Source organism: Periophthalmus magnuspinnatus, chromosome 3 (genome assembly GCF_009829125.3).
Source record: "Periophthalmus magnuspinnatus isolate fPerMag1 chromosome 3, fPerMag1.2.pri, whole genome shotgun sequence".
In the NCBI taxonomy this organism is placed as follows: Eukaryota; Metazoa; Chordata; class Actinopteri; order Gobiiformes; family Gobiidae; genus Periophthalmus; species Periophthalmus magnuspinnatus.
In genome coordinates, this window is record NC_047128.1 from 26545730 (window position 1) to 26558138 (window position 12409).

General features: G+C 36.4%; 3 protein-coding genes across 3 annotated transcripts; all 3 read left to right on the plus strand.

The window, feature by feature from the left end:
• Window positions 1-582: 582 nt before the first annotated feature.
• Window positions 583-1792, plus strand: LOC117393725 (arylamine N-acetyltransferase, pineal gland isozyme NAT-10-like). The gene has a single exon (XM_033991724.2). It carries the CDS (start codon window positions 590-592, stop codon window positions 1463-1465), a length of 876 nt encoding a protein of 291 aa, XP_033847615.1. The 5' UTR covers window positions 583-589; the 3' UTR covers window positions 1466-1792.
• An 832-nt stretch (window positions 1793-2624) lies between these two features.
• Window positions 2625-4807, plus strand: cnep1r1 (CTD nuclear envelope phosphatase 1 regulatory subunit 1). The gene is made up of 6 exons (XM_033987723.2): window positions 2625-2705; window positions 3028-3099; window positions 3200-3273; window positions 4193-4302; window positions 4449-4503; window positions 4588-4807. The coding sequence occupies exons 1-6, from the start codon at window positions 2681-2683 to the stop codon at window positions 4627-4629; spliced, it is 378 nt and encodes a 125-aa protein (XP_033843614.1). The 5' UTR covers window positions 2625-2680; the 3' UTR covers window positions 4630-4807.
• Window positions 4808-4934: 127 nt separating this feature from the next.
• Window positions 4935-11999, plus strand: heatr3 (HEAT repeat containing 3). The gene is made up of 15 exons (XM_033989426.2): window positions 4935-5209; window positions 5498-5670; window positions 6215-6302; window positions 6451-6551; window positions 6962-7071; window positions 7273-7413; window positions 7505-7797; window positions 8277-8367; window positions 9052-9206; window positions 9291-9373; window positions 9445-9581; window positions 9657-9745; window positions 9895-10038; window positions 10100-10276; window positions 10429-11999. The coding sequence occupies exons 1-15, from the start codon at window positions 5075-5077 to the stop codon at window positions 10540-10542; spliced, it is 2031 nt and encodes a 676-aa protein (XP_033845317.1). The 5' UTR covers window positions 4935-5074; the 3' UTR covers window positions 10543-11999.
• The last annotated feature ends 410 nt before the right edge of the window (window positions 12000-12409 follow it).

The window sequence follows — 12409 nt, forward strand, 5'->3', positions numbered from 1 at the left end:
CCATAGTTCCACCAAATAAATACCGTTACCCATATTTTTGTAACTATATAATGTTGTTGGACGAAAACGCAGAGTAATACAAGTGAGAAAATAATAATGTGTTAGTCGTTAAAGTTGCATAACTAGTCTAACTAGTCTGTGCTGGGGGCGAAGACGTTTAGAGGGGCGTTTCTGATAACATCCTTCCTCCTTCACGCAGATTTTTGTACAGCTACAGATGAACTTTGAAACATAAATTGGTAGGTGCAAATTTTCACCTTAAACTACAGATAAGCATTTTAGGCCTGCTTGACTTCACTGCTAACATCGTACTCTACTAAAAAAGACTTTATTTTTCTGTCTTACTCCGGTTGTATTATGGTAATATGATTTTGTTTGCATTCGGTTACAGCAGTTTTGCTAGAGTTTTCAGAGTACTCGGTAGGCCTAAACTTTGTTTTTATCTCACCTTGAAGAATACAAGCTTAATTCCATATTCTAAATGAATTAAACACATTGGGTGGATTTTATTTTTCTAAGTTTTGTAAAGTAAAATAATCTAAAGTTATCATAAAGATCGCAAAGTTATTCATGTTTCTTTTACAGGTATATGATGGACCTTAAACAGTATTTCAAAAGAATTGGGTTTTCTGGATCCTTCGAGAAACCAGACCTTGCAACTCTGAAGTTAATCCATAAACTGCACGTAATGTCCATTCCTTTTGAAAACCTCAGCATTCACTGTGGAGAAAAGATCACTATGGACCTTGAGCTAGTCTTTGACAAGATAATAAATCGCAGGCGAGGGGGTTGGTGCCTTGAAAACAACTTCCTTTTTGGTTGGGTATTGCAAAAAATGGGCTATAACAGCACAAGTCTTGGCTCTAAAGTTTTTAACACTGCTCTGAATGACTTTGGTCCTCTTGACTCTCATCTGATAAACAAGGTTGTGATAGAAGGGAAAGCTTACATTGCAGACGTAAGCTTTGGGGTTTCTAGCCAACTGTGGGAGCCCTTGGAACTTGTCTCAGGGAAAGCACAAAATCAGGCAGCGGGTGTTTTCTGTCTTTTCGACAAAGAAGACAAGTGGGTCTTGGAAAAAACTGGTAGAAAACCTGAAGTACTCAATCCAGCATTTGCCAAATCACGCTTGGTGAACACAAAGCTAACAAAAACAATATACAGCTTTTCCTTGGAGCCGCGAGGCCAGGATCATTTCACTGAGACGTGCTATAAACTTCAGACAGATCCTGCAACACTGTTTACCAACAAATCCATCTGTTCATTGCAAACACCAACTGGATTCAAAGCTCTTATTGGCTGGACATTCAGCCAAATCACATACAGCCCTGATAGAGGTGTTGATTTTTATGACATGAAGAACATCAGTGATGAAGAGGTGGAGAAAATACTGTATGAAGAATTCAATATCAAGCTGGCCAATAAATTGCAGCCAGTTGACAAGACATTAATGTACACACTCTGAAAAAAGTGGGCCTCGAATTGGATGTCAAGAATATGTTATCATCACAATAAACAAATAACAGACTTGAATTGCAATGGAAACGATGGGGCTAAAATAGTAATGCTTTTCTGGCTTACATGCAGACAATGTAAAAAAAAAAATGCATGTGCAAATGTGTACTTGAGGGATTGGTGGTCTGAGCAGACGATAGCAGCCTCGCTTCCATCAGTCCATAATTACATTAAGGTTATATTCTATATCTATATTTGTAAAATGCAGTGTTGCTAATCAGCATTTTTGACTAAATCAAATGATGAATGTTCCCTCACTTTGTCACCATACTAAAAAACTAATAAAATATAAATGATTTTTTCTGACCATTTTCTGGTTCATTTAGGCCTCTAGGTCTAGGTATATTTCTTTCTTATTGCACAAATTTTATTCTTATTTAAATGACTTTTTATTCTTATTCTTAAATTCTATCCCGTGGTTGTGGCATCTTGTAACTAAGAGAATTTCCCTTCGGGGATCAATAAAAGTGATTCTGATTCTGATTCTGATTCTGATATTTATTCATAAACAAAATCTAATAAACCAGTGCAATTCAGAACAGTACCATCTTAAGAAAACAATAACCTAATCTTGATTAATAATTGTAACCCAAAAGATTTTTTTTGTTAGTTCTTTTATGGTTGATGTTAGTTCTTTTAATGTTAATGGGATCAGGGTAATTAAAAATGGTCACTGGTGTAACCAGTTGTCAACTTGCCATAGCAATAGCCTAAAGGGGAAATGTTATGCAACATCAACATAAAAAGTATACCATGATCATAAGCTTCAATGTTGTTTTTTGATGCTCCCGTAAAAATAGCATGTTTCAGTAATATTGTTCTGCATCTGAGGCTTGGGTGCTTAGAAAATCCCCGTTTTCACCTAGGCCTACCCAATGATAAATTATAAGACATGCATTGACAGTGAAGATATGACGATGGAAAAAAACAAACAAAAACCAGGATAAGCCTGTCTTCGTCTTGTATTTTAACATTAATTATTATATCAACAATTGTCACGATGATCATGTTATTATTATATTGAATGATTAACAGATGCTGTTTAAAAAAAGAAGCTATATCACTACGTCAAAAATACCTGGCTCTGATTGGTTGGACGGGCTGTCCATCAGCGCGCGCAGGGAAGAACAGCTCAACGGCAGCCAACAGCAGCAGACTTTCAGACATGAATTCATTGGAACAAGCCGAAGGTATTAAAACAAACTATTTAACTGCATTTCGTTGTTAGTTTTATAGGCCTTTGACAAATAATACAGATGTAAACACACTATTGTTAACGATACAAAAGCAATAATGTAACAAGAACGCGTCGCCTTTTTGCGTTCAGGTTTTGGATCGCTAATGCGAATCACACCTAACTGTAGCATGTTTGCTAGCTTGTGATACTGAGCTAATTGTTACCCGTGTGCATTTCCATGACCGGTGTGTACTATATATCCGGATATTAACATCAGCCCTGCAACACTGATTTTGGAGTATCTAGTGTTGAATATTATGTAAACATCTTCACAGACTTGAAGGCTTTTGAAAGAAGACTTACAGAATATGTCTCATGTCTGCAACCTGCAACTGGGAGATGGAGAAGTAAGTTAGACCACATTTAAAATTTTAGTTTCTTCAATGCATGTACCTGCACTGTATTCTGAATATTTGCTGTAATTTGTTGAATGTATTGTCTTTGCAGTGATTTTGATAGTGGTGTCTGTTTGCACGGCGACTGGGGCATGGAACTGGTTGATAGACCCTGACACACAAAAGGTTTGTTTATATTATTTTGAAATGATGCAGATAAAGTGATTTTATACAACCACCTCTTAAAGATTGTTCCCTAATATTGTATTTTTAAACAGAGCTAAATAAAATGTGAATGTATAGATATACTTGGTTTTTGAGGAAAATTTTGTGATTATAGTGATGTAACAATGATATTTAACATTTGTATAGGTTATAATATCTTAACCAGAGATGTACTTGAATCCTGAACTCTAGCTTGTAATTAATTTTCCAAGTCACTTCCACGACATGTGACACTATTCAAATAAAATCATCTTGTGTTGGAACTCTACTCTGAAGTTTGCACTGACTAGCTAGCTGGAGGACTGGAGGAGGATTCAGATCCACAAAAAGCAGCAATAGCTCCTCCTCCTCACTGCTCCTTACACCTCCTTGGTCCTTATTGTTGACCTCATGCTGTAGCTTTTAAAGGTTAAGGACTAGGAAGAGGATGGAGGATTTTAATGATATTGACTTATCTCACACTTGGACCTGAACTTTATTTTTCTAATTTAAATGTTTGGCTTGTTTTTTTTTTAGATAATATATAACACATAATAAAATTAAAATTAAAAGAATTAGGACTCCAAAGAAATATAACATAATATAAAACTGAGTTGTTGACAAATATAAACCAAAACTACTCCACTACACTCCAACACCCCCTTCCCCACCATTCAAACTACCCAGCAGACCCTTACACACAATGTTCTATATTATCTTTTAACTTTATTTTAATCGAGCCTCGAGCTATGATGAATCTGAGGACTTGCATTAGAAGACCTGACCAACAAAGACATGAGTGTGACATGCAGTTGGAAAAACTGGGTCTTGACTATAACACTAGACTTACATTTGTGCTTATTTTTCCCTTCATTGTAATACCTATGTTGTTACATTTCAGGTGTCATTTTTTTCATCACTTTGGAATCACCCCTTTTTTACCCTCAGCTGTATCACTCTTATTGCGCTATTCTTTGCTGGCATACACAAACGGGTTGTGGCACCATCAATGTATCCTTTGCCTTGCAGCTTTTATTAATCATTGTTAATATATTAAAACTTTATTAAATCTTGAAAGGTCTCTAATGTCCAATTGTGCTGTATTACAGAGCTAACAGAACACAAATGTAAAAATTTTTTTTTTCTTGACACTTCAGTATTGCTGCCCGTTGTCGAACAGTTTTAGCTGAATACAACATGTCTTGTGATGATGTAAGTAAAAAATGTTATGTTGCAACTCTACACCCAGAATCCCATGTGCTGTTTAATATAATATATTTTACGTTTTTATTACAGACTGGAAAGCTCATTCTAAAGCCACGACCAAACATCCAGTGACCATCAACTAACGGCATGGATATCAAATCATTTTGTTAGCTTGCAATGTCTTTTGGTTTTAAGTAAATTTACTCCCTTTCTATTTGGATGGATAACTTATTTATCACTGTGCAATTATGCCAATTTATGTCAACACTAAGCTGCTTTGTTTTTATGCTGAGTGGGTATTTTTAATATTAAAAAAAAAAGGTTAAATGTGTTTCTTTATTTTTATATATTTTCCTTGCTTCATCTGACATGGGGGTTAATGTGATTAATGTACATAAGTTTTGTATAAAGTTTACCCCCCCATCATACGGCACTTTGCGACACATCACTATCCGTCATCGGTTTACGGCACCGTTCAGCAGCTATCTTCCACATGGCCTCCGACTCCGACCCATACTAATTTGATGAGTTGTCAGAAAAAAATATTCTGCTCAAAATACATTGAATTGCTTTTGAAATGGGAAAGAGCAAAACCACCAAATTCAAACGTCCGCAGTTCAACGCTGAGGGTTTACCAGTGAACGCAGTGAAAGATGAAGATGAGGACGAAAACTACGGCGAGAGCTGCCCTGCTGCTGAGCTGTTGGAGAAAGTATGAACTAAATGCATTAACACGTACATTTGTTAACCAAGCTGTAATAGTTGATTGTGATGTCCTAATTTTGTGGACCGTATGCTACATTACACTTTTTGTGACTAAGAGGATCTAATCTCGACAACTTCAGAGGTGAAACGTGATGCAATGCCCTCAGCGTAATGCCAATACCATCCATGCTGCCACTATTTATAAGTGTTTTATTCCACACATTGTTTAAATACACTTCAGATTGGGAAAGCGTATTTTGAATGACAATCTGATGACCTGAATGTATTCATATAGTTACAGAGCCCCAGCGCAGATGTGCGAGAGTTTGCATGTGCCAGCATTTCTCGCGTAGTGCAGCAGAGCCACACTATACCAGGATTCCTGCAAAGAGATGCTGTGAGGCGCCTGGGCCCCATGCTGTTGGACAGCAGTGTTGCTGTCAGAGAAACCGCAACAGGAGCCCTGAGGTGGGATGATGATGGCCAAACAACTCAGACCATGCATATATGTACCTGTAGTAACACAACTCTTGTTGTGTCTAATGTTTTGACAGTGCGTACTAACCCAAAAGGTGTATGCGTAATTAAAAACAAAAATGGAGTGCCAACATTGGCTAGTTACACAAGGGCACACAAAGCATTATGAGATGTTGGAGAAAGAAAAATACACAGCTTAAAAATAATTGAAACAGTGCTGGAGCAAAATTCATTAAATTAATTGCCCAAAATGAATTTATTGGTTGCCCTTCAAGTCTTGTAATTTGGCATAAATTCCCATTATTTAAGTTTTTGAAAGATTACATTTTTATATACTCAATTAAGCCAAAGCTATGCCAAATAATGATTCATGATATGGCAGTCCTAAATGGTTATGGCCATGTATTTAATGATAACACGATATCTCAGTTGTACATTTCTGGACAATTTTGTGTGAAACAGTGATTCATGGTTCATATAATGTGGACATTAAAAAAGATGTGACAGTATTTCTGGGTCTTTTTCACCTGGACAGGAATCTAAGTGCCTGTGGAGGTCAGGAGGTGTGTGAAGATATGGTGAAGCATGATGTCATGACTCCACTCACAGTTCTGCTGAGAGAGGTTTGACTTTGGTGTTTTTGTGAATGTAAATTACTCTATTTTCATCTGAACATTTTGTCAAGGTGGCTTTACATATGTTAATATAATCCATTTCCCATTGTTACCCTTTTAAAATTGTATTTTGTGTTGTGGGCATTTGTTTACCTAGTGCTGTTCTGGATTTGAGATTTCTGTTGTGCCAATGGAAGATAAGAGGAATCCAGTGGAGCATGTCGCTAATGAAGCTGTGAACTTGCTGTGGAATCTGTGGTAATCTATTTTTCTTAGCTTGCAATCCAAAATACAAACTTAACAAAGATGTGACTCTGGTCACCATTGAATCTCCCAAAGTTCAGATGGGTGTGATTGACAGGTGGATTAGCCAGTTATGGGGACAAAGCAATGAGTCCCTTTGTTTCACATGCACCACTGATATAAACTAATGTGATTGCATGGTTCTATCTGTTGTTCAGAGGGACTGGTGACCAGATTGATATATCTCTATTTCATACAGAGGGATATCATTCTGGACTTGCCCAGCAAATAAAATATAAAGTGCAAAGTATTTGCAAGATTCTTAAGTACCATATACCATAATAACATATTGTTAAAATGTTAATAAATATTGTAATTTCTTTTCTCATCAGTGAGAGCAATATTGTAATTTCTTTTCTCATCAGTGAGAGCAATACACAGGCTGTCTCCATTTTTAACAAAGCTGGTCTCCTGGATGTGGTTGTCCAATGTTTGGAGAAATACCCACACAATGTAGAACTGGCCATATCTGCTGGTAGGTATTAAAGTAAAACCCCACATAAAAATCTTATAGGAAAAAAACAAACCTGAATTGTCACAAGTCTCACTGTTCTTCTTACTTCATAAATCCATTCATAACCCTTAACCTAGATTTTATGCATGATTATAAATCTCAGCAATTATTTACAACCGATTTAAACAATTTAAACAATTTAAAACCTTTTGTGATGGCCAGCCCACTGTTTACACACTGTGACTGAGGATAACCCAGAGCTGCTGTGTAGCATAAACACTACTGTACTTGGAGCCCTGGAAAATGTGCTGCTGTCATCTCAGGAGAGCATGGCTCACACTCTCCTCAGAGCACTAACTGCAGGTAATTGCAATATTTATATACATATTTAAATTTTAGTGTAGGTGCTGTACAGAGTCAGAAAGTAATTTTTTATTTTATTTTATTTTTTTAGGGATTTTATGGAACATAAAAAGTAGTCTTCCTGCTGCTCACCAGGCCCAAATCCTCAACACTGTTGTAGCAACTTTGTCGCAGTGTTTGGATATAGATGCTGGAGCCATTATCCCTAGACTCAGACAGGCAGAGGAGGACCGCTACCTGAACACAGGGGCTGGTGTGGAAAATGAAACCTCGAAAGACTTTCCTGTGGATGAGATGGGGGAAGAGGGAGAAGAACCAAATCCAAAGATAAACGGCAACAGCAAAGCTGTCAATATCGATTATGATGTCTCAGACTTATTGCCTGTAAGTGGGGATTTACTGTGGGGAGATTTTCTGTTGATGTATTACAATTGTTGAACAGAAATTTGCTAAATTAGGGCTAAACTGACTTGGAGTGTTAAAACATTCATGGCAGTTCCAGTGTAGCAGTCCATACTTTCTTCTTTCGGTTATTCAAATACATCCTTTTGATCTTAATACAATCATTTTGTCACCTAATAAAAAAAATCATTGGACTAAGACACCACTGACAGATATCGACTAAAGGACTAGCCTATTGTCTTATTAGGAGTGCTTTGATCTTATATTTTTTACATTACTGCAAAAACATTTGAACAAACAAGTGCTAACTAAGTTATTCTTTATACCTAACAAATTAATTAACTTAAGTTAACATGTGCTGGCATGTTTGTGTATACTTCGTTAATGCTCTGACAATGTTACACAATTTTTATGGGAATGTAGATTTACTAAAATTTGATTTGTATGTAATTCTTGTCCAGAGGGTTAGAGAGGAGTTGAGAGAGGCGACAGCTTTATTGACAGCCCAGCAAACGTCTTTGGAGATCATTGTCAACATGTGTTGTTCTGATGGTAAGTACTGAAGGCATCAGATTGAAATTTGACAAACTATGCCAAATAATGATTCATGATATGGCAGTCCTAAATGGTTATGGCCATGTATTTAATGATAACACGGTATCTCAGTTCATTAGTTTGAAAATGTAAAATCTATGCATGTTATAGTTTAGTATTAAATATTGTAAAAAAAAAAAAAAGGGATAATGTGTAGTGTTTCAGAATAACCAGTTTCACTCACAAATATTTGAACCTGTGTTGTGATGGAAATTTAAGTATATTCATTGTGTAAATGAAGAGACCCAGACCAGACATTAACGTGTGAAGGCTCAATCCCATCCTCCAGGAAAACCTTCGTTGTCTTATCTGTCCTCGGGTGTAAAAGTTCATTATCGCATGGGTGTGAAACAAAAGTCACTGCTTTGAAATGTATGTAGCTTTGTCATTCTGGTATAACTACTCAAGAGCTCAGATGCTCAGGGGAGACTAAGGACCAAGGGGAGAGATGCTCTAGGGGAGAGACTTGGGATGTCAGAAGGCTACCAGTCTGTGGCCAGGGCAGGTCTGGGCCCTGTCTTGACCGTATCTGCTAAAACAAAGAATAAAACTTTTTTTATTTTTCAAAACTCACTGAGCTTTGCAAATGGATTACTTTCCATCTAGAATTGTAATTTCTCTACAACATGTCTTTTTTTTCAGATCCTTCAGATGATGAATGGGAGGAGTCCTCAAGCAGTGATGAGAGTGAATTAGGGCCAGATAGCCTTTGTGATGGAGTGTCAAGCCTTATGTCTCCCTTGTGTTTATCTGCTGAAGTTCATGGAGCTTTAATTATGCATTGCATTCCCCAAAAGGCAAATATCTTCTCCCTACCATATTTTGTACTCTTCTAAAAATGCATTCTGTCTTTTTTATGTGTTATGTTTTCTTCTCCCTAGGTGATCAAAAAGACTGAGTTCCCTAGCCCTGAAGCTATTAAGATATGCCACCCAAATCCTGCATGGAAATGTCTAATTAAAAGGTAAAGATGTAAAAACCTAAAATGAATGTGTTGATGCTCTAAAATTCAAAGCTTCTTCATGGTTCTTTAAGATTGGAGAGAGTACAGACACGAGCTTTGACATGCCTTCATAGTATCCTTTCTACGATGGATGTGGAGTCTCTGGGAGGAGTAACAGCTCTGCAAGAGGCAGCACTGCACCTCTCATCATTAGTTTTTGGAGAGTCAGGTGTCCAATAATCAGTCAGTGAATTTATTCATAGACTTAGTGTGGATAGTGAACTTACATGTGTTATCTTTTCAGAAATACCTAATGATGCTGAATTTCTAGAAGCTGTAACTAGTGCTTTGAGATCACTATTGCAGACCATTGCTTCCAAAAATATTCCACAGGTAAACTAGAAATGCTTTCACTTGTGCTTTTGTACCTGACTGAAAATTATTATTCTGCCTATAAGAAAAGTGAATATGGTGCTGTTTATTTGACTTGTTCACTACTATATACAATTATTCCCTTTTAATTTGTTCGACATTTCTTTCAGTGTATGACACCCCAGCAACTCTTGAGTCTGAGTGAAGCAGCCAGCCGCTGCGATGTTGTCAGCGTGAGAGTCAATGCTGTTGCCATTCTGGGTATAACTGGCAGTATTTTGGCAAGGGAGAAAGACACGGCAGAAACAATCCAGGTACAAGCATTATTAACGTTTAATTTCAATGTGGTGGTGTTGACAGATATCTCTCTTGCAGCTTATTGGAAATGCCTTACTACAAATTGCCTCCAAAGATACTGACCTTGTTGTAAATGGAGAAGCTCTTGATGCTTTATTTGACGTTTTTGCGGATGGCGATGAGGCAGAGATGGCTGCCAAAAACATTCAGTTGCTCCCTGCACTCAAAGCACTTCAACCTGTATTTAAGGCCAAGGTAATATCCAAGATCTTTAACCTTAAGTAATCAGTAGTGAATTGTGGGGTGAATAGTTAATATATGCATATCCTTTTCCAACGTATGCCATTTATGTCTGTATCAAACAATTTTAAAACATATCTAATGTATTTAATGCATTTTTTCCTTAGATTCGAAAAGAGGGAAGAGGAAAGTATGCCCCACAACAGCTTTGTGTGCTAGACAATGTGAAAACCAACTTGAGAAGATTCATAAGTTATTTAGAAAAGGTGGTGAAAAAATGATCTTTCAGAAGGCCCTATTAGGTCATATCCATTAAATATGTACAAATTGGCCAATTATCCAATCAGGCATTGAAGGCATCTATCTAGACAGTTAGTTTGAGTTAATATCCAGAAGTCTTTGTCATTTCTTAAAATACTGATCTGAAGAGCTACAATTTATCCTTCCCTAAGGGGTGGAGCGCTAGATTAATTCTAGTTCTTTGCACTAGTACTTTCATAACAGACATTGGCTTCTCGTTGGCCAAAACTTCTTGATTTCAAAAACTCTGCCGAGATGGCTACCTTCAAAGCTTGAATATCGTGGATGGCTCCTGGACGAATGAGGGATAACCTCAACAGATATGTTATCAGAATCTTATTTATTACTGTGGCAGTAAAGCAAATATTGCTTTGTTGCTTCTTCTAATTTACTCTATTTACTGTTTTAAATATTTGTACTGCATTTTGCAGTATATTTTGTTTTAAAAAAATTTTTTTCATTTCTGTCTCATATCTTCTATAGGATATACATATTTCTTTGCGTAACCACTTAGACACAAACTTAAAGTGCATATGACAGTTTAGAGTGGGACCTAAACTCCGCCCAGAGCCATAGTCCAGACATGCTCTTAAACTGGGCAATGTCTGAGGAGAATGGAGGGATAGGAGGGGTGGGTCTGGACCAACAAGGAACAGCACGACTTGCACTTCAAACTCTGCCCCTGCAGGTATGATGTCATAGGCCTCTTGTGCGGCATTCATGTGATCTCAGAAACTTGAAAACTTAATTGTTCAGCTAGACAGACTGGCCAGATGACTACCACGCTAGATTAACTTGATAAAAGTTCATAAAAACATTTACAAATGACAATTGGATTTTTTTTCAGAGGATTATTGGCGTGAGTTTGTCTGAGGAGGTGACGATAACTTAATGATAAATAAGATATTTTTGCTTTTTTTTGGTTTCAAATTCATTAAATGTGTTAAATTTGTGAAGTAGAAAGGTCAGTGTGATATGAAACAAAATCCTATAGCGGGGTCCTGTCAATACGATGTAGACTTTGGAACTCAGAATCCAAGTCTTCCGCATGAGTTACAGAATTTAAAATCTGACATGAATTTGAAGATTGAACCTCCAACTCTGAAAAATGGACACCAAGTTTCCAAGATCTTATGAATGCAGCATTAAAATGTAATGGCAGAGTTTAAGCATAGTTGACAGCATACACAGTTTTGGATCACAAAGCTGCAAATTAACCTAGTTTGGACTAAAACAGAAAAAAAAAAAATTATTTAGTCTTTTGTCACACTTGTTTTTCTTTGTGTCTTTGCTTGGTTGGTGATAATACATATGGTTAATAGTTTTACCCCAATCAAGTGGCAGGCTGGGAAGGAAACTGGTGGAGGGCAAGTCAAAGAAATGATGAAAGATTAATTTTGCATACAGGAAATGCATTCCATTTGCAATTTTTTTTTCATTGTTTTAACTTTTCCTAACACATTAATTATTATTGTAAACTGAGAACATTAGTTTTAAGATGTGGGTTTAAGTGCAGGTGACATGTTACATTACCAATTTGACTAAAACGTAAGTTATTTTACTTTCTGCTTTTATTTATTTTTATATATATATATATATAATATATATATATATAAATATATAAACCATGATTTATACTAACACACTAACGACATGTATTATCCAAACTAAATGCATGCAAATCTGTCATATGCACTTTTAAATAATGCAAAGGTTTCCATAGCATTTTCTAATTCATAACCAAATATTAATGTCATAATGTTTTTTTATGAACTTAAAAGGGCCCTGCTATTAAACTTTACATTAAACTGAATTTAAAAATGCAGTGTGTATTTTAATCCTAGAGTA